General features: G+C 40.1%; 2 protein-coding genes across 6 annotated transcripts in view; one reads left to right on the top strand and one right to left on the bottom strand.

Annotated features, from left to right (window-relative positions):
* The first annotated feature begins 1,240 nt into the window (after positions 1 to 1,240).
* LOC139151677 (aqualysin-1-like) lies at positions 1,241 to 9,334 on the top strand. The gene is made up of 8 exons (XM_070724623.1): positions 1,241 to 1,379; positions 3,014 to 3,151; positions 3,468 to 3,589; positions 3,915 to 4,062; positions 6,123 to 6,370; positions 6,513 to 6,687; positions 6,922 to 7,066; positions 9,200 to 9,334. The coding sequence occupies exons 2-8, from the start codon at positions 3,025 to 3,027 to the stop codon at positions 9,243 to 9,245; spliced, it is 1,011 nt and encodes a 336-aa protein (XP_070580724.1). The 5' UTR covers positions 1,241 to 1,379; positions 3,014 to 3,024; the 3' UTR covers positions 9,246 to 9,334.
* A 6,793-nt stretch (positions 9,335 to 16,127) lies between these two features.
* Positions 16,128 to 23,013, bottom strand: part of LOC139151689 (hexosaminidase D-like) — a 40,356-nt gene continuing 33,470 nt past the window's right edge. For all 5 annotated transcript variants that reach the window (XM_070724641.1, XM_070724640.1, XM_070724642.1 and 2 more), the window contains exons 11-16: positions 22,565 to 22,697; positions 21,213 to 21,295; positions 19,225 to 19,324; positions 18,828 to 18,956; positions 18,272 to 18,358; positions 16,128 to 17,331 (exon numbers count right to left, since the gene is read on the bottom strand). In XM_070724641.1, coding sequence (XP_070580742.1) covers positions 17,037 to 17,331; positions 18,272 to 18,358; positions 18,828 to 18,956; positions 19,225 to 19,324; positions 21,213 to 21,295; positions 22,565 to 22,697 — 827 coding nt within the window. In that variant the 3' untranslated portion in view covers positions 16,128 to 17,036. The remainder of the gene's footprint in view (positions 17,332 to 18,271; positions 18,359 to 18,827; positions 18,957 to 19,224; positions 19,325 to 21,212; positions 21,296 to 22,564; positions 22,698 to 23,013) is intronic.

Here is a 23,013-nt window from a genome sequence, read left to right as displayed (position 1 = left end):
CGTAGCACTCGTGCAAATACCGCTAGTACGGCGCGCTTGCACTCACAGGCCATGGGGTTCTATCATATTACCTTGTGTTTCTTTATTTCGATATACCATTCACGGCAACTTATAAACTGTCATTTACCTTATTTAATACGACTGCTGCAAAGAATTGTTTGTTTAAAGTCGTGGCTTGGTTTTGTGGCAGATTTTAGACAATGATGCCGGGAAATAATGGAAAATATTAAATGTTTGCTTCTACCCTGAAAAACCCAGACGCAAAGCAAAGTTTTTACTTACTTTAGCCTAATGTTAACTAAAGAAATGATACTGTATGAATAACACTAGTAACCGACGCTCTTTCCCACGTGTTCAATTACAAATTTCTAACAATGCACTGAAGACGCATTCATTGCTAATAAACCTAAAACACGTGACGTCCAAGGAAGAAAGCTTCACCATGATATTTAATGTTTCACTGAAGTTAGAATTACGGGATTAACTGCAAATTTGGTAAGAGAAAAACTGCGAGGAAAACCTACAAAAAAACACAGTGACTGTGTAGTGATGCATTTCCTTAAGCGGCAGTGAGATATTGCCAAAAGACCCCCTAGGCTACCGGTGATGAAGGTTTTGTCAGTTGAGCCCGGTTTTCGTACACACGTCGCAGAAGCTTCAGGAACAGGCCATGTATGGCACACTTCCGTGGTCTAACATCGAAATGACTTAAAATATATCGTGTGTACCTCTGGATCTATGCCTACAGAAACCCTATCTAACCGTTGGCGATTACAGCCTGTTTTACATGTACAGCATTGCGTGCTGGGGATGATTTTGTACCGAACAGGGTTGTTGATGACGCTCGTGATGTAAATGCCCTTTGATAAAACTGCACTGTTTTGCTGGTCGCCCAGTTACTGTAGTTTATAAGGTGCGTAGGATCCAGCTAGGCGAGACAAAATGGAGAGAACGACTTGTGGCTCTCTTTCTGGTGTCTTGTCTGATGTTAAAACCGGGCAGTGAATAAGACCTCAGGTTTAGCATGCAAAATGCTAACACCTAGAGCATCCAAAACACTTGCTGTTATCAAGTTAAAATAAATTGTGTCTCACACGAGCTCACGGGTCTGTAAGATAATCATTTCCAGGTATCCTATCTCATAACGTTGTGCAATTAAATGTTTTTCTCACGCTAGCGCTCTGTTCATTATTTGCAAACTAGGCATTTTATTTCTACATGCCAGACCGAAGAGAGATAATTCTGACACCTTTAGGACCCCTGCAGATGATCCGCTTCACATGGCAATACTATATAACTGAGAGTCGGAGACCCGACGACACCGCAATTAAGTACCGCAGGTGACGAAGTTGTACCTTCTGCGTTCCGTTGATCACAAGGTATGTATATACCCCGTCTCGTGTCATCTCCTCTCAAGCCATGTTGCAGAAAGTTTCCAACCCCATTGGTGCCGTAGAACGAGACATGAGGCACCCCTTGTGGAGAAACAGGTATTTTCTTGTTTTCAGCCCCGACATACCCATATGTCTGCCCAGCCTGGTGCTGTAACGATCGCTTGTTTCGAATTGAAATCGTCGGCCGGAATTACACTTTCAGTGAACATAAATCTGATGGAAAATGATTCAACTTTAAGATCGCGTGACTTCTTAAACAGAGCGCAAGTAAAATTGGGAGAAAATTGTCAGGGAAAGATGTTTTCCTTCAAAAATATTGTGCGGGACCAAAATTGCGAATTCAACTCTGTCATGAATCTACAACTATTTCCCAACATATGCTTACACGTTCATTCTTGACACATCTTTGGACAGACTGAATATTCATGTCGTTCAGAATCATGAAGATGTCACCTAACTTCTTCGAGACCTACATTTATTTAGTATGCTTGATTCAATCTTATCTGTGCTACGTTTAAAGTTTTAAGAGAAAGTGCGCCGATTTCAGCAACATATGGTGTCTAGAAGTTCGAACCCTTATCTAATCGTCGGATTTTCGCACTTCAAAACTCTCGAATAGGATTTTCGTTTGCCATACGCTTGCTTGAACCATCCTCGGTCCTTAATACAAGAGTTTTTTTTTCAACATGAGGTGAATCATGCTGACTCCAGCGGTTTCATTCGGTCGATCGTTGAAAGGTTTAAAGCCCCATTAGCTATGTCTTTTCGCATTTTCCATACCAAAACATATTAATCTTCGGAGACATGTTTTGGATACGCTTCATTAAGCTATGTTGTCTTTGAAAATGTCACAGTGACTATTTCAATTCTTGGTGATGAATTTGGTCGATTGAATTCAGGAGCTTACATATATATTAGCGTCGGCCATATTTGAGTTACAACTCCAGAATTATTTAATGGTTGAAACCTAAGTTGTGCGTTTGTCGCTAATGTTTGGAGAACATTCTCTGGTCACTCTTCGGTAAGCGTTTTTATATAAGTTGAATAAATTAGTTCCAAACCATCTCACTGGGGGAAAAACGCGAGAAGATACGACTAATGGGGCTTTCAACTGATCTTATTTTTGAATAACAAGTATTCAAAAACAAAATCTGGGCGGAGAGTGAACGTGCATTGGATTTAGCAGACTTAACTGTTGGATACAGTAGTGCGAATTTGCACCGATAATCATAAAAGAGAGAGACCCTTCCATAAGTAATAATTTTCGTATGTAATGCGCGTCTGTTGATAGTCGATTAGCGACGATACTATGTCAATTGGACAATCCATACCCATTCATCAAATGCCTTACTGTCACATATCTGAATATAAGTTGCTCACGTCCATCTGTTAAAAAATAACCACCGTATTTCAATACCTCGTCACACTCTTTCACACATTTTTTCGCTTTAGACTTATTTTCGCGTTACACGCATTGAAATAAATGCTTGATAAGAAATGCCCCCCTGTTTACATGGTTCCACAACAGTTCACTGCTGTTTGAAAATGGCGATCACTCTGACGTTTTCTGATGTAAAATTGACCCTTTATTGATAAAGATGCTTTATGTTTATCGACAGGAAAGAAAACCATGCGTCTCTTCATCCTCTCCGTTCTGGTGGCGATGGCTGCCTCCCAGTACATAGGACCACTCCCGTGGAACTTGGATCGTCTTGACCAAGAGAAACTACCCCTTGATGGCTCATACAATCCATTCGGTAAATTAAGCAACTTTTTGTCGATAGTCACGGAACAGGACTAAATGTCAAACTAGTTTGATATTTGTCTTGCTTCCGCATGGGCCATTGGACAATTTCTCACAAAATTATTTTCTTTTGTTCTATGTGTCATCTACTATGGCGATGTTACAAACTGTCTAACGTGGTCTGATACTTTCCGAACCAGTCGGAATTTAGTTATCGAGATACCTGTACTAGGTCTATGCCGCCAATGACCTTTACGTGCTGGGTCTGGAGCTTTGCAATCACGTCGGCCGAAATTCCATGTGTTCTTTATCCTATGTCCTTTAAAAAGGTACAAGTCACGGAGATCTGTCAATCGTCTACATGATAGCAACTGGAATTGAGAGAACCCACGAGAATTTCGGACCAGCTTTCAACAGAGCCTACTTTATCTACGACTTTGAGGGACACGATGTAAGTAAGATCTGGTCATTGGCGAGATGAGGGAAAAGCTCCCGGATCGATAATTACTGGAGATTAACAGAAATGACGCTAGAATGAGCAGCAAACACCGAAAAAGAAGTTAACCTTCAAACGCTACGACTTGAATCACAATAATCTGCCCTGGAGAAGCGAATGCGTCTGCTATGAGCGTCTACATAGTCGGTGTACTAATAGTGACTTGTTCAAAACATAATATTTTAAGGGGTTTTACTGTCGACAAAAATAGTTCTGGTGCTGTTTATGAAGGAGAAGCATGGTGGCGTTGCCCTTTCAAAACATTCTTTTCAAATTGCAGGGTTCTGACACAGACGGCGGAGGAACTGCTTTCGCTGGTATTGTAGCCGGACAGTACACTGGTGTTGCCGCTAAAACGAACATCGGTATCGTCAGAGTGTCCGCAACTTCTAACGTGGCTGACCTCGACGCTGAGTTTTTCATCCAAGGTGGGTGCGACTGAACCATTTGATTTGCTTCGGATAGACCAAAGTCCGCGTTTCTTCGGTATTCGTCAAAACTATTCTGGGCTACCAAGTTGCCATTTGGCGACCTGAAAGGGTGCGGCAACTGCATCGTCACTCGTTCGAGTTCAATGACGAAACGCTTTCCGGCATATGGACCATAATAAGTATTAGTATCGTAACAAGTGTGACCTGTATTTTATGTCATAGAGTAACTCGAGCAAAACTTTACTAATGCCAGGTAACAAACTTGGCGGGCAAGGTCGGGGATTCGCTCATGGCCTGGATAGCAAACGTTTTGTTTCTGGTTAAGGAGCGAAAAATGCGTGCGTGGCCACATTGTCTTTGAACAATGTTATGTCCGTTAGCTTTTCAATGATATAAAACGACGGCTGTGCGTAGGCCTTCTCATAGCTATCGACTGGAACCGAGGCGGAAACAAAGTAGTATATACTCGCAACAAATAGGATGATTACGATATGCCATCTGCTATATTTTGTTTACGCCCACTGCCTTTAATGTGTTCACAAGCTGATGACATGCCACTCGAACGTTGCATGGAGATATCGAGTACATTCGTCTCTCTTATTTGACCACGTTCCGTAATTACACCCCTAACATTAGAGAAATAATGGGCGACGCCCTAACCATTATTTATGGGCAAGGTCGAGAGGAAAGCCAGAAATTAACTGGCGAGGCCTGCCGAACCCCGTTAATTTTGGCTTCCCTCTCGCCCGCACCCATAAATAAACGTTAATAGTCAGGGCGGAGTCTGTTATTTCCGTTATGTTATCAATGAACTTAAGAAAACCGTCAAAATTTATGAAAATTCCCTACGCGAAAGTCAACGGGGCCCCAGAACTTGTATTACACAAATGTTGCATTCACTGAACAATGACGTGCTGCGCTGTATATTTCGAGCTCAGCGTTTTTGTCAGTGAGAAGTGCAATACGCGACGAAATATCACGCACGATGTAAACATTTTGCAAATCCAGAGATTTTTTGGGAAAAAAAGGTTAAATTTGGCCCACAAGTGCACCATTTTATTTTGTGATTGATTATGATCTTTGTACAAATCAAAATTTACGTTTTAGCTGTAAAGTTAGGATGTTTATGATACTGTGAGTTGTGAATATTATTATTCATATTCACGGGCATGTAACCAAACCATTACTGCGTATTTGTGGTCAGTCACATGGTTCAGCTCGACCGATTAAAATGCAAAGAAAAAGGCATGGTAATATAATTCAAATTAATATCCTGCAAGTGTAACGTGTGATGAAGGTTGGGCTCACTCGTTTCGTTACATCTGACATCACTTCTCCCGAAGGAGTGTGTAATACTCAGATATCACACTTCTTTCTTTCATATTGTTTTACTGCCAGGTGCGATTCCCCCCCCCCCAATTTTCCTATTTACAGGTATTTTTAGGACTTGATTGTAGGGCTTTAGCAAGAATGAACTGAGGAAATGTCTTCAAGTGACGCCATTTAGAATTAGCTGTTAAATGTCGTTAATACCTACCGGGTCTGTGTATGATAGTAGCGAATCGTTCGGGTGCGTGTGTATCAGTGCTAGATCTTCGATTGGTGACTGGCATTGTTTGACTTTTTAAATTAAGGACACTTTTTTCAGCAAGATGTTTACGAACTTAATATTTTAGCAAGGTATTACATCTAAGTATTTCTTTTGGTCATGTAAGCCTTCTGTTAAGATTTATTCAGTGTATTTAGAAAGTTGATGCAATAAAACATTGCGATGAGATTGTCTGGGCAGAATTACCTTGAGACAAATTTCACAAATTTCTTCCAAACATAGGTGGAAATATTCACTTTTCTCATACTGAGATTCTTGACCTCTTTATTACAAACATCTTGTCCACTTAAAAAAATGCAAGCTATCACTTGATTTATTTCTCAACCTTACACTCTTATGAAAATGACTGCTTTAAAGTCTCGTCAAGCAAAGTTTAGTGGGTTTCTTGTCTGCCACTTGCATACCGATGTAACGAGAGTTGACATAAATAGTTGTGGTTTCTTTAAAGGTTTGACTGCCGTACTTGATCATTACAAATCCCTCAAAGCCGTCAACCCAGTGGGTCATCTCCGTGGTATCGCTGTTGCACCAATGGCCGTCCCAACTGATGCCAACAGACTGGCTGAGATTGAAGAGTTGACGAGAGACATGGTCAGGGAAGGTATCACCGTGGTTGGACCAGTTGGAGATGCCCCCAATGCTGGTGCACTCGACTGTAGCGCTCTGTCTCCTGCCAGATTACACGTCGAACCAGGTGTAAGTATGTGTGTGTGTTTGTGTGTATGCATGTCCGACGGTGTCTTCACAAATCAACCGTAAGATAACTACCGTCTAAAATGACAGAATAATGGATGCCACGATAAATCTTTAACTGTCACCTTTTCCACTTGCCCACCAGGTTATCATCGCTGGCGGATCAACTAGATCCGATAAACGTCATCCAAACTCCGTTAGAGGCGATAGTAATTGCCCACACATCTACGCCCCAGATCACGAGATACTCTCCTCAGTTCTCGGCAACAGCTATGTAGTTGTCAACACAGAGACAGCCTTCGCTGCCGCTCACGTTGCAGGTATTTATCACGACGTTGATCTTCTCACATGGGATGAGAATTAACCCGAGCGACGGTATTCCCGCATATAGCAAGAAGGTTCACATTGCTAATTTAGGAACAAATCGTCAGCTGATCTCCAAAAATCGTCGATGCTGTTGGGAATTTGCAATGTAAAAATCTGACCTGGAAAGTACTGTAGACAAATGCAATTAAAACCTGTTTTGTGACACATTAATTGCTGTCTTTCCACAGGCGCTGCAGCTCTTTTGAGAACTCAATGCCCAGACTTGACCGAAAGGGATATCAAGGAATTCCTGATCGAAGGATCTCGGGTGTATGGGTCACCCGCACTGGACTTAGATGACACTCACCTCCCAGCTTATATCCTCCGTGTTCCGTAAGTACACTACTTGTTAAACAATTTTCGCTGAGACACCTCTTGTGGAGGCTTAAGGGAAGCCGGTCATTTTGAATTTCAAATATCGTGAATATCTTAACCAATCTGTATCTCCTGTACCACGCTTCGCACGGTGACCCTATTTTTTCCTGATTTTGAAATAGACTGGATGAAAGTTGCCTTGCGGCAACTTTTTCAGTTTCGAGGAGCATACTACCTAAAATATGCAGGGTGTATCAATGAATGCCTTACCACTGGCAACTACCACTAGCACGGTGTGATAGAGACCCTTAAATTCAGTAAAAATGACTCGGCAGCTTCTGCCGTGGTCAAATGCATGAACTGATGTGTCACGAAATTTTAATACTGTCAACATCAATAATCAACTGTACCAAAAGCTCAGCAATGGAAATGTCATCGGCCATATTACCTTGGCGTATTCCATACCCAACATGTTTAATGTGTTGCTCAATGAATTTGAAAGTCCGTCTTTTATTAACATATGAGTAATCTGTGAATGGTTCTGATCCCTTAGGGTAGCGCGAATGCCGCGCTCCTTTAGCGGTCTTAGATTCCGTACAGAGATTTTAAAAAGCACGTTAACGGAAAGAGTTTGATTCGGTTGTTTTCGATGATTCGGAGAGGAAATTGTGTTGCAAAGAGAAGGGGGCCTTTGCAGTGAAAAGACAACAACTCAGAATGTTTTAGTGGTGACAGTGGACTTGAAGCGGGGAAGTTTCCTCAAGTCGGTTTGGAGAGAGAGGAAAGTGGGAAGAATTGCGAACAGACTTCCATTTTTCATTTATTTAATTTCGACTTTATTCTCAACATAGTGTTTGCCCGTAAAATAACCCATTTTTTGTGAAAATCGGCTGGTTGCTGCTCCTACAGAATGTCCGTTTTGGCCTTAGGCGCCGACGAAGCTGTGTACATAGTAGTGTATGGGCCGGGTAGAAAGGAACACACGAATGGCTAAAATTCAAAAATACAACTTACGCACTGACAGTCGTTATGTCGTCTGAATACAACAGATTGGCATGGTGCACTGTCTGTGAGCTAGTCGAATCGCAATCATGGTTCCAAAATCAGTGGTTGAAGGTCACTGTTCCACGCTGAATGCCATAGCGATCAATTTACTTTATGCCATACGTTGAATTGTATTGGCTTCGTGGTCCTGTGAGCAAAAATTGTGTCACAGCTTCCTTCAAGGCCTATCCTTACCCGACTTCGTTAGCGCCTGCGGAACTGGCAAGTTCGAATGGAGACGATTATAACATGGTATCTCAGTACTGCATATTTTATTTCGAAAAAATAAGTTGCTATGCGCGACATGAATATTAATGACATACCGAGATAAATTCAAACCATAGTGAACCATTCACACGATGCGAGATACGTCAATTTCATCAGCAATTCACAAGAAAGAACGAAAAGTCACTTAGACATGCGGTGGATTTGAACAATAGCAGCATAAATGTACAAGATAATACAAATCTTTGACGTAAATGTCTTTTCATCGAATGTTTTGTTTTTCTTTTCCTTGAACTCAAGAACGCAGTTTTTCTTAGGCCAAATCAATTGGTACAATCAGTTCTTCAAAACTGATAATAGCCGAGACTTTAGCTTGCAAAACATAGCGAAAGCTATTTCCAGTTATACTGAACGCAACAACATGAGTTTACTTTACGCGTTCCCTGTGTGACATAGAAAATACACGAGGTTTGTAATCTATTCGTATCTGAAAAAAGACAATGCGAATATGGTAGACCTCATTTCAGACCATCATGAACTACACGTATATATATATATATATATATATATATATATATATATATATATATATATATATATATATATATATATATATATATATATATATATATCTCACGGGTAATATATATATATATATATATATATATATATATATATATATATATATAAACATTCATGTATATATACAGACATACAGTAATTGACTACTTTACAACTATACTTATTCTATATCTATTCCACGTTTCAGTTGTTCAAACATGACAAACAAGACTTTATTATTTGGTCCAGAAGTACGTGAACTTACATCCACCATTTTCAGAGACGCAGTCTAATAATAACGCACCCACTCTTCTCTTTCAGACATGCGGGTGATCCTGCTGACTGCAACCTGCCGGCAAGACGTTAGGCTTTGTTGCAAATTTGTGATTGTCTCGTTAGTCAGTTTATGACAATGCTTATCATATCGGGAATTAAAATAGTGGCACGTCTAATCTACATTCAAAGTATCTAGTCATTTTTAAGTGTGTATGTTATAGGGTTGGAAAAGTATGTTCAAGTTTCCGAATGTTATGTATGTTTCAATTTAATGCCGAAAATCACATTGCGGGGGGAATTGCACACAGGTTCTTCTTTGCAGTTTTTAATGTGAAAGGGAGCGATAAGTGTGGAAGGAAAGTAGACAGGAAATTTGTTATCATCAGAAGATGGTATTATTTAGTTGCTCAGCGGTCTACTCGGTGAAAAATGCAGCAGGCGGGACACGGTATGGGATTTAGTCGCTTGTTGGGCAGGGGATGGGTTGTTGGTAGAGACGGTGAAGTAATGTGGCAGGTATATATATATATATATATATATATATATATATATATATATATATATATATATATATATATATATATATATATATATATATATATTCAACATGTGGGGCAGGATGTGCTCACCCTTTCGAAACACATGACACCAGTGTTTGGTTGTTTAACCAGAAATCCATGCGACTGTGTAAGGTGTACCGGTACTCTGTGATGTGCTGTACTGTGTTCTGTACTAAAAAGTGTATAATACGACTTTTGGATGACTGATGGGTTTGATTGCTATTAATTTAAGCAAGCTATAACCAGTGTATCTAAGAATTTTCATCAAATTCAGCAAGTTCGCTTTTGATATGTGGCCTAATTACAGAGAGTCGCCAATATACAAATGACAAAAATAATAAACATATAATATTCACCAAACTGTGAGCATAAAGTTATGTATAACAATGGAAAGTATAGGAAGTCTCAATAAATTCAACCGTATTCAGCTTTGACCTGGCCTATGTACGGCAATGCATTAACCCTTTTCCGGTCAACTTGGTCAAAATCGGGTCCACAGTCAGTGTAGCCAGAAGATTGCACTGGCGGCCGTTACTCTGCCAAGTAGGTAGATTTCGGGCCGTTTTGGCCTACCCGGTATCCTTCCAACGCGATGGTACTACGTGTAGCTAGCCCATCTTCCGGGTCATCCACGGATAAGTTTTCTGACAAGGCACGGCTTTTCCTCTCGAAATGGGTTCGTCTAAGGAGTCGAATTACAGGGATAGGTGTGCAGCAACCTATCTAGACTTGGTTCAAGTCATGAATTTTAAAAAAATAAAATCATTTATAATAGTTTCTCTTGTGTCTCTCCTATTTCGTACAAACCTATCCGGAATTTGGCAGCTCACGCCAGGTTTTCCCAGCGATTGAATGCGTCACGTTTGAGTCTGCGCAGTAGTGAGTTAGTTTCTGCCGGATTCACCCCGCTGTATAGCGTTCACTCCACTCATCGCGTTCACCCTACTCATCGCGTCCACTCACGCGCGCGTTTCACATGAAAGCAAAATACAAATCATTACGTTCACTCCACTCAAACATTCACAAATCACAGACTTGAACCAAGTCTAGGTGTGCAGCAACCTATCCGGCCAGTCCCCCACACCCGTGGGTGGTGGGATTTTTTGCCCGAATTTTCGCGTACTTGGCTGGAATGCATGGTGATGTCCGTTGGCGTAGTTGGACGTACAAGGCTACTTGGCACTTGCGGCCGGGTGTGACCAACTCTGAAATGCTAATATAGAAGGCTGAGAATTCCTCAGATGATGGTGCGGTTTATTGCCAAGAGTGCAAGACAAACAATCAATGACTTCATGATTGCTGGGATATGCGAACGTATTTTCATTGTGACGGATTTACTTATTCCTGTCAAGGTCCTTCCACAAGAGCGACCGAGTTCCTGTGAATGTGATGGAACATATACCAACGGAATGAGTAGCACGTGTGGTCGATAACGGCCGCCTTGTACCGACCTGGTAATCTCGTTCTAAAGTCTTCTAACCGTTGTCAGCTGCCTTGGGCTCTGGAAGTTCAAGCCGTGCAACGCCACACACCACCGCCTTGGGCCTGCCATTCAGGCTTCAAGTATTGCATCCATTGTTCACAGAGTTGCGTGAACCGTTGTTCACCGACCTGTTACGCCAACGTTGTCCATAAAGGCGCGACATAGGATTTTTCTTTATTATCCGATAATATCTTCTAAGATGTCTAAGTTAGAGAGTTTCAGGAGCATGATACCAAAGTGATCAAACATGGATAATATTATCCGATAAAACAGTGTTTTGAGCATCGGCCACTTTCCAGCCCTTCTAATATTAGACTCTAACTTAGATGTTAGACGATATTATCGATTTTATCCAATGTTATCCGATAAAACAGCATGTCGGGCATCGGCAACTTCCCCGCCTTTCTAAAATTAGACTCAAACTTAGATGTTAGAGTCTAATATTAGACGACTGTGGTATTGGTTGATGTTCCATGTTGTGTTTTATCGGATATTATCGGATAAAATCGATAATATCGTCTAACACCTAAGTTAGAGACTAATATTAGACGGATGGGCAAGTGGCTGCTGCCCCACATGCTGTTTTTATCGGATAATATCGGATAAAATCGATAATATCGTCTAACATCTAAGTTAGAGTCTAATATTAGACGAGCGGGCAAGTGGCCGATGCCCGACATGCTGTTTTCAGGGTCTTTGTAAAGGTTTACGTCGAAGACACACAAGTGAAAGTAGTCAATTTGTACTGAGATTACTCTTACGATATTTCTCCCACATCCACATAAACACGTCTAACAAAAAACTTAGAAGACCTTGTTTCATGCTAATTAAGCTTATTTTAATACTTACAATAATGCAAAACTTACACAAGAGTTAAAATCGGTGTTAATTTGCAAAATGTAAAGAAATCTTAATCATGACAATGCTTGGCACTCAGATGTGGAGCGTTTCCTGCTTCTCCATTATTCATCGACTAGTCCAAGCCGCTATTCTCTACTGTGCGGATTCATGAATATTAACTCATTAATCCTGAAATAAACATGTTCACACAAAACTTACTGAAACTCTTATTTACAACAGTACTTGGCAGTTAAATATGAAATGGGGGATTAGCATACAGGTAATATTTACCGTACTACATGAGATTCACTCCAGACAGCTCCATTTTGATTCTTCGGTTTCAGCATGTCGGGCATCGGCCACTTCCCAACCCTTCTAATATTAGACTTTAACTTCGATGTTAGGCAACATCATCAATTTTATCCGATATTATCCGATAAAACAGCATGTCAGGCATCGACAACTTCCCCACTCGTCTAATATTAGACTCTAATTTAGATGTTGTATGATATTATTAATTGTATCCGATATTATCCGATAAAACGGCATGTCGGGCATCGACCACTTCCCAACCCTTCTAATATTAGACTCTAACTTAGATGTTAGACGATATTATCGATTTTATCCGATATTATCCGATAAAACGGCATGTCGGGCATCGGCCACTTCCCAACCCTTCTAATATTAGACTCTTACTTAGATGTTAGACGATATTATCGATTTTATCCGATATTATCCGATAAAACGGGTTGTCGGGCATCGGCCACTTCCCCACTCTTGTAATGCTAGACTCTTATTTAGATGTATGGTATTATTAATTGTATCCGATATTATCCGATAAAACGGCATGTCGGGCATCGGCCACTTCCCCACACCTCTAATGTAAGACTCTAATTTAGATGTATGGTATTATTAATTGTATCAGATATTATCCGATAAAACGGCTTGTCGGGCATCGGCCACTTCCCCACTCTTGTAATGCTAGACTCTAACTTAGATGTTAGACGATATTATCGATTTTATCTTATATTATCCGATAAAAGTGCATGTCAGGCATCAGCCACTTCCCCACTCGTCTAATATTAGACTCTAATTTAGAGAACTTTGATAATATTATCCGATAATGTCTAAAGTGCAAATGTCGCGGTATCCTCACGATGTCCCAATTATGCAATGGCGCTAGTTAAACCGTTGTTCAGCCCCCTACCCCCCCCTACCCCCATGTCCCATTGGAGTCCAGCTAGCGGCCGCATCTAACGGTAGTTGGCTGGCTTGTGTTCGGCTAAGACGTTGTAGATCCCACCTAGGTAGGGATGTCAGTTTGTACATCTCGGGTTTTTACCCACTGAGGTGTCAAAGACGGGTCGCCATTACCGCTGATGACACAGATGTGCTGAAAATGTTAATTTGTATGAGCCATGTTTGCCCATAGACAGTCGAGTCTCTACTGTCTATGGTTTGCACAACGGTTGAGGCTGAGACAAGCGTTGGCAATATCGGCATCCTCGTTGTTTGATCAGCCTCGGTTAGGTAAGCCGCCTGGAAGGCAACGGTTGTAACCCATTAAAAGCCGCTGAAGCACTGTTCGTATGCTGAACACGAACGAGACGTCATGTGCACTATTGCCCTCTGGACGAACTGTCATGATACGCCATGCTCGAGCGTACTCAGAAGGGTTATGAGGTTAGGCTGCGTTCACAAAAAATGGGTGGGGGCCTGGAGGAATTCAGGGGGGACTTGAAAATTTTGCTCTCCCTGTAGTGTAGGGGGAACTTCAAAATCTTTTGGTTCCCTTTTGCGTTTTACATTTTCCAATTTCAAGTTTTTGTAGTTAATTCTATGAAAAATGAGTACCATTTTTATGTCATCCAATTGTTGTAATGTTTGTAATAGTTTAACAAAATCTCGAACCATTTTGTCACATTTCATGACGTTTATCTTGTAAAAATCTAAACTGTTTGTCAGGTTTCATCGTGCATTGGCATCATGCATTGCATGGCGAGTTGCGGGCCGTGGCATCCCAGGCAAGGGCAAAAATCAGGAGCAAGAGGCAAGGGACAAGATGATGATACGTTGGTGGTAAGAGCGTTGGTGCACATGGTATGGATAAAAGTGTAATAGACTCACTCTGCACTATTACCGTGTTGTTGTTTTTGTTGAAGTTTCATTTAGTCATTATTTTTGAAAAATACTCCACGTGTGCACTGTAAATAGATTTAATACTTCAACAAAAGGTTACTTAATTTTTTTGGCGAGAGTTTGAAACTTTGAACAAAATGAATTTCAGCACGTCCGAATAATGGCACGAGACAGAGAGAGACAGAGACAGACAGAGACAGACAGACAGACAGACACACAGACAGACAGACACACAGACAGACAGAAATACAGACGAAAGGACAAGTCGAACAACAATGACCAATAGTTGGCGCTGTACATCAAGTTCCCATTTTTTTCAATCAGGGAAACCATATAAAATGGTGCTACCATTGCGCTCCGGTTAGGCCAAAAAAAAAAATTGTGCTGTTCCGATAACATGGTTTTCAAAAGGTAGGGTAGGTAGGTCGGCAGGGATTTTTTTTTCAAAAATATTTTTATTTTAAATATGCATTTTAAGGGTTCAGGGCGGTCAAACACTGGCCACAACATTTCCAGAAAAATGTATCATACATATAAAAGGCAAAAAAAGATAAAAGACATCCTCGTTCAAGCAAAAATCAAATGCCAAGTAAAGAACCCGTGATTTTACGGGTTTTTCTTTCTTTTATTTTTTTTACTTCTGTGTTTACGTACTAGTAGCTCTAATAATTTTAGGATCGGCAGGTCAAAAATAGCGTAGGTCGGGTTATCGGAACAGCAATTTTTTTTGGCCTTAGCTGTCTGGTGGCAAAGATTTTACCGCCATGTCATGCAATCTACAGGCATCGAAACATTATCAGAAAGGAAAGGAGAAACATCTTTATTGTCTATAGAGTTCTATAGACATTCACAAAATACATTTATGGAACAGATAGCGTTTGAAACCAGTCATTCTTGAGAGATCGCACCGATAGACCAAGAGATGCATACTGCCTCTGATTGTTTTCACAACCGTTCCAGTCTTTGTTACGCGTGGCAAATAATTCAACAGTAGTATGTTTCATGACCAGCAGGCCATTCAATATCTGACAGTTTACACAATCCAAATCCAAATATAATCTAATCTAATCAGTGCACGGCTTACTCTGCTGCTTGCTGATTTGTAAAACAAAACTTCTGCCAGGTGTCTGTGCCCGACTAGAAAGCCTTCGAGTAACTACGAGCGGGTAGGCCCATAAAATCTAAGGAGGATCACTTTCATAAACTTTTCCTGGGGATCTTCACCATTTCCCTAATTTAGAGGGCGGGCCACTTTTTATAGAAATTTTTCCTGTGTCATCAACCCTAAACTATAGCAATTTTTTGATTTACAAATAAAATGTAATAACGTATAATGCACCCGAATAAACTGATTCTAAGACGCTCTGATACATCCATGGCTGACAACGATTTTTCTTCGGTATGAATTTCTTCGACGAATGTGTTAGTCCAGTTTGATTCAAACATTGTCTTCGTCCAAAGCTCCCATCCAACTTCCCCTCGAAATTATTACACTAATCCCTGCAAGTGTCAACATTTCTTTATTCCAGCTAGTTTGTAACCTAGTTTCTCAGGGAACAGAGAGACTAGTTTGTAGCAATTGTCTGACCCTGATATGACTACACTTATTCATTAACAGTTCCTCCCTATATCATAATTTCTTTCAACGCCGATTGATGTTGATACTATAAAGAAATCAAAAGCAATTTAATCATTCAGACGATGCCCAATTCTACAAGTAGCACCAAAAAAACTGAGCCAGTGCCTGAATTATTGTCAAAACGTCCCTGCCAAGACTGTAAGATCAGTTGCATGTCATTTGCCTACGGATTGTTCGTTTGTGCGGGGGGAGGTATTGTGTACACGTATAGTGTCATATGCATTTTTGTGATTAAATTTAATATTTTATTATAAAAATTGTAGAGTTTGGAGATCATCGGCAGTCAGAAACAAAGCACATCTACTCAAGTAATATTTCCACACATGTTTATTATTTTAACACAGTTGACGTGAACAGGTGCTCTGTCCTCGTGGCATTGATTGTGCATAGCAACGAATTTGTCCATAGATATGAGGAGAATGTTAATTCGCTGTCAATTTAATTAGAAGCAGCATTAACAATAATCTTGACGGCAAGAAGAATCTTTAGCACGAGTCTTCATTCTGAAAGAACTATTTTGACTTCTGAACTAGCCATTCCAGATCCAGTTATCAGGAGAGGAGGCTTAACCTTGATGGCGGCAAAGTCTAGTGTCGACTTTGAAGGTATACAGTCACCTGTAATCTAAATATGCCCATATATGGTCAAAGGGGCGTTCCTTGGTATTCAAGATGCCTGTGTGAGGGCGCTGTTTTTAAAAAGCGGCCACCCGCTTAAAATCTGTGATTGCTTAGGTTTTCTTTTTCCATGGTAACTGTGGCAAAATTGGAACAAGTGACAGTATACCTTTAATACTTCATCAAGATAATTTGTAACATGTTGGTCATCGCCTTGGATTGAACTTTGATTTCAGTATCGCAAATGTTGTCGGAAATACCTTCAAGATTCATTCAAAATTCAAATTCGGGAACTAGAAGTTCAACATTTTCGAAACAGTTTGTCGGATAACTTGGCACACGACTGATATGAAAATACTTGACTAAATTAGTGTCACGGGTTGACTTGGTGGTGGTCGTGAATCCGACAGTGTTATAGATTGCACAATCCACAACTCGTCCCTGGAGAATGCGGAGCTGAAGATAACCTGGCCTTCAAAGCTCGATTTCCGAAAAAAAACCCAACAGTTCCTCCATCGAGTAACGTCGAAGATGCCCCTTCTGAGGTGAATAAATTATATATTAGCTTTCCTGGATGTAAAGTTGACTGGAAATGAAGGAATGCTCACGTGTGGGCTCCATCCATCATGTGGTCAGTTAAGAAAATCTGGGTAGTTCGTTGCTTTTTAAGCCTCTCTTTCTCCGGGACAAATTGTTCGTTATGTTTCTTTTGCAGGTCGGCGATTTCCGGCTCTCCAAGTAGTGCTAACTGTTCGCTAGCCTTCGAGACAATGCCTCCAATTCTTGAAAGCCACGGTTCTAAGTACACGGCTGTCCATTCCACTACCGTTTCGTTGTCGTACACCAGTGAGAGTGCTTCAACGGTGTGATTGTGTAGACCAGACAAGAAGGTATGAATTCTGTAGAAATTGTTAAATGATTGGTTGTTGGTAAACATCACTCCAGATGACACGCCACCGCTTGTCAGGATACTGAACATCATTTTCGCACATCGTCATTTCAAAGTCATAGTCGTCTCAAACCTTCCAAATACTCAATTTTTAAAAGAGCAAGCATTAGGCGTCTACACAGTTTTCGGTATGATTACTCATAACTTACGGATAACATCGTGCACTGCTCTTCTGTCAAAGCCATTAAACTGCTCATTTTACCGAAAAAGGGCTCGGCCCTAAGAAAAATTACGTCACTTGCGTCCAAATGTGACTCATTCTGGCCAGGCGGAGTTATGTAGTTTACATATGGTCAGTATCCAGCAGCCTGAGCCGTTTGCCATGAATTGACGTAAGTGATTGGTTCAAGGTAAAATCAATGCTCGACATAAGTTTGGAGTAATCCATTTTGAGGAGACCTTCTTGGCAAGAGTGAAATTATCTATCGGAGACACTTGAAACATAAAGATTTTTAAAAGTCACAAAATGGGAACTTTCACATTTTTTTGATGGTTTGTTCGATCGCAATTTTATACCTTGTGATTATTTTTTATGGCGTCTTTTGGTTACCTACGGATGGTAATTCCGGTTTAGATGATTCATAGAGTACTTGACGCGTTACCCAACATATGAGACCAATTCAACACAAAATACAGCACAGTTTCAAAGTAAATAAAGGTCAATAACAATACGTGATAAGTTTGTCAAAACCCTGCTATCGGGATATCGCAAAATACACTTTAGCGTGAACGTTTCAAAAACTTAGTCGGACGAGCTGAAAATGAAACTATATGTGACGTTTTAGACTGTGAGGTTACTACTACTTTTGATAAAAAAGAGCTCAGTACTTTGACAGAGTGGTTAGCACCATTCATAAAAATACACAGACTCAAATATAAAGTTAACTCACTTTTGTGATTCGCTGAGAAGGCTTTCAAGCTGGCTATGACCGAGGCGACCAACTTTTATTTGATAATCTGACATAAAACTCCATACTCTGAAACCGGGGAGAACGATTAAAAAAGCGGGAAAAATACAAAAGCAAGATAAAAACAACAATGTATGTATGTATGTATGTATGTATGTATGTATGTATGTATGTATGTATGTATGTATGTATGTATGTATGTATGTATGTATGTATGTATGTATGTCTGTCTGTCTGTCTGTCTGTCTGTATGTCTGTATGTATGTAGTGTATGTATGTATGTATGTATGTATGTATGTGTGTATGTATGTGTGTATGTATGTATGCATGCATGCATGTACGTACGTATGTATACGTACACGTACATAATCCACCGCCCCCCCCCCCCCCAAGAAAGTGACCAGTCCCCAAATATACAAATTATACTTGTTTTGGCATCATCCATGCCAGACTCTGTTCTTCGTTCTTTTTTTAATCAATAAATCGATGAAATGAAAAAGATAATCACTGTGATTAATAATGTAAAAATTGTACTTACGGGCTAAAATTAGGGTCGAACAAATCGTGCAAATTCTTCGACATTTCAAATTGCTTCAGTGTAACGACGGTGGCATACACACCGTTACCCGAAAAATTACCAGAAGATCGTTTGTTGTAATCTAAAAGACTGCAAAAGAGTGTTTTAAATATAGAATTACATGAATAATATAGCGGTACTGTTTCATGTGCAACCACCGAAAGGTCATATTATACACAGCTGATTCCTGCGGGCGAATTATATTTCCCGTACGAAGACAATGAAAGTGCGTGCCCTATTCCTGTGAGAATGCAAATTTATGCCTCTGTAATGATTTTGATTTTAAAACTAGTTTTTGGCAACAGCAACACAAGTTATGTGTTGAAACTGTATGATATTGAAATAGACAAGAACTCACTTATCAGTAGCTCTCATGCCGGGCACAACTTTGAACGGTATGTTGTATGGGAAGCCAAGGGCTTTTGAAACCCTGTCCAGAATTTGAACAGAAAATCCACCTGTGGAGCGGATAAAATATCAAAAAAAAACTTTAGTGGTTGAATTATAACTTTAAAAATATATTTCGGCATACTTTTAACACGTCATCATGTTCTTGCCCCCCCCCCCTCCCCAAGGCTGGAAAACCTCGATTCATCAATCATTCGAACTTGCCTTAAAGGTATACAGTCACCTGTAATCTAAATATGCCCATATATGGTCAACGGCGTTCCTTGGTATTCAAAATGCCCATATGAGGGCGCTGTTTTTAAAAAGCGGCCACCCGCCTAAAATCTGTGATTGGTTAGATTTTCTCCTTCCATGGTAACTGCGGCAAAATCGGAACAGGTGACAGTATACCTTTAAGGTAGAACGCGCCTCGGGAATAGATACTTGCCTTCGGACTCTCAAAATTCTACAATTCTCTTCTCATCTACCTCTCGTGGGTCTCATTTTAATGCTCTTGAGGAAAGAAAAATCCAAACTTAAATCCCCCCGCAAAGTTAACACAGTATTTCAAATATCGCAAAATGTTGGGTAATTTGTTTCGCTAGTTCCAAACTTTGCATGGTGACCCCCGATTCTTACTATAAGAGAATGGTTGAATGTTTCATTTAGGAAAGTAACACCCTGGTCATTTATCCTCCGGACGCATACCTAACACCATCCCTAACTTTATGCCCAACTAGTAGGTTGGATAGTCTGTAAAGCAAACGTTAGAATGGCAATTTGGTAAAGCGCTTGGGGGGTACACTCGTCTGAAGTGCGCGTGTGTGACTTTCTTGTTTACAAACAATGTATTTCATGCATGATATCTAGATGCATGAAGTCTACATGGCTGCAACATTTAAATTTTACGATATTTATTGTTAACAAACATGTTTTAATTTTCATCAATCGCCAACGTACCCTAGACACAGTGTTTACATCGGTCGTAGGGGTCCCTGGCAACCTTTGAGCAGAGTTCCGACGACTGCCTTCCTTTAATCATGGCTAAATTTTCGGCTGTGCAATATGGCGTCGAAACTACAGGGGGCGGCAGAAAAGTCAGTGGGGAAATTGGATGTTTAAGTCTTAGTTTTCAGTCTTGATATTGCCACTGAAACGTATTTGCTAGCGACGGTCTTTTCTATAATGATAAGTGCAATTTTTCGTCACTTTGTCTAGAATTGATGCCAGTTGCATGGACTATGTAATCGCCCGATGTATCGACCCCATCGCAGTATTCAATTGATGTGTCAAATTTGTGAATTACACTGCATGCTGGTCTACATGCTGTGTGGCAAGCGAATCGCCAAAAGTACAGCGGATCTAATTTGAAATACCTTGTGTACCCTTCCCTTCGCGCTCCGACTTTTGCTCTAACTATTTTTTCAATAAAACGTTCAACCATTCTCTTAACTAATCAAAAATAAAAATCAGGGGTGACCGCGCAAAATTTGGTACTAGAGAGATAATTTTCCTGAGATTTCCCGATATTTGATATTCAAAATGGCCGCCATCCTTGTGCTAACCCGATAGGAGAAATAAAAGTTTTAGAATTTGAAAAACTAAGACGGCCAAAAAATTCTCTTACATCAAGAGCTTTGAAATGAGCCCCTACAAATGATAGATCAGAAAAGTATTGATATAATTTTAGAGCCCGAGTATCTGTCACCGAGGCGCATATTGCCTTATTAAGTTGAATAGGTTGAGAAATAGATAACTTGTTCATATGATAAGTAATTTGTTCAAGTTATTTTTGCAGTCTTCGTTTCTGTAATCACAAAACCTTACCGTAAGTTTTAAAGGGGTCCCAAAAATATTAGTCACTGTAGTAATCGGTCGCCAGTTAGAGAGTAATTATAACGAATAAAATGTACGGAGACGGTTGATAAACATGAATAAAAACGAAAGTATTGATTTTACCGTGCAGGATCGATTGGAGGCAGAAGGCTAGACATGGTATGGCTACTGGTAACAACTCACACGTTATCGCATAGTGATCATATCTGCAAAATTAATACAAAATCAATTAATCAATCAATCAATCAACACAAATATATAAAATAAGTAAAACTGAAAGCTGCAAGCAGCGTTACCAGAGCCGATTCGACGTGGTAATTTGCAACAAAAGCGTTTTTACTCAAGTCTGTTAGCTCAGAATGGTTGGTCCATACTGCCCATAAGAAAGCAGGACAAGTTGTTAAGCCCTATTTGAAGTATGCACATAATTAGATAAGGTGTACTTATTCTGTGGGAGCCAGAGTGGGTATCTTATAACCATTAACACTAAATCTGTTGTTGTTTCAGTTGCAGAGATACAGCAAAGTAGGTTAGCAGTCATTCGAATTTTTGGGGGGAAATTGTAGCCATATACCGGTTAATATAAAACAGAAACCAAACTTTTAGTGCTTGTAGTTGCTGAGATACATGAAAGAAAACTCAAAGGTCATCAAAGATCATCGAAGTTTTAAAGAAAAACAATTGGCTCATTCTAAACTCCAATGTTTTCACTTCCAAATTTTTTTGTGTACTGTCATTTTGTAAATAGAAAAACTGCATCCGTTTAATCCTTTGAAAGTCAAACTGTACCTCTCTTTTACTTTCTGAGTTGTACGCCTCCGTAACTATTGAATTTCCGTTTCTTTTTACTTAAAATTATTCTATGTAATCCCAAAGATAACAGTCTGGCCCAAGACCATGGATTTGTCAAACAACCTGGTACATACGAGTGAACTCAATTAGTTGCTCAACAATTGTTTTCCCAAAGTTACTTTTTGTGAGTGTGTTTGAAATTTTTCGCTTATGCAACATGCTGAATCCGGAATAAACCATTAATTTCAATTTAAACATATGCAACATGCTGTGGGCTGACGAAAGTTATCTAGATTTGGCAAGAATGGAATTCATGTTATTCAAAATTCGAAAGGATGGTTTGTCGAGTTTCAAAAAAAAGCAGAGATATAATGGCTAAATGCGAAAAAGGTCTGATCGGGTCTCAGAGTGAGAAAGTGCGATGCATAAACATGAATAATAGTCTTTTTTCTTTCACAAACTCCATTCTTTTGCATTGCTTGAATCGTGCGACATCCTCGAGAGTATAAAGGATAACTGCGACTGTCTCTCAGATGAAACCTGGCCATCACGTTGACTCTGAGTAGAAACCGCTTATGCTCTAAGGATAAAATTATTGTTTGTAAACAATAAAACAAACCGAAACATTTGCAAACTGACGAGCCATGCTCTTTTAACGTACGACAACTGAAAGGAGACAGTACCTCTGCCAACCAGTCAAGGCGTAGCCTCTGAATCGTTCGTACGGAACATGTCTATTGATTTCGTCCAACCACGTGTGGTGATTTTTAATGTGACCGGGGATGTCGCAGTAATAGCTATGTGGACCTGAAGAACCTGTGTAAGTAATTGAATGTGTTAGGTACGTGATTATGTGAGTAATTAAGAGGTTGACTGAGTGAGTGAGTGAGTAAGTGAGTGAATGAGTGAGTGGCTGGCTGGCTGGCTGGCTGGCTGGCTGGTTGAGTGAGTGAGTGATAATTTCAGCGCAATTTACCGCAGTTCAGAAAAGGAATGGAGCCAATTTACTTATTCTGGTCACCGTCCCGGTGTTCTGGTGGATAATTATTACACGGACAATATTGTAAGTTTGAATTCACTTCAATAACTCTTGTTGAATTCTTGCTGAAACATGGCTGACGTGAACAGGAAC

This window comes from Ptychodera flava, chromosome 15, assembly GCF_041260155.1.
Source record: "Ptychodera flava strain L36383 chromosome 15, AS_Pfla_20210202, whole genome shotgun sequence".
Classification (NCBI taxonomy): Eukaryota; Metazoa; Hemichordata; class Enteropneusta; family Ptychoderidae; genus Ptychodera; species Ptychodera flava.
The sequence above is the reverse complement of the archived record's forward strand: the minus strand, read 5'-3'. Positions and strand labels throughout refer to the sequence as shown.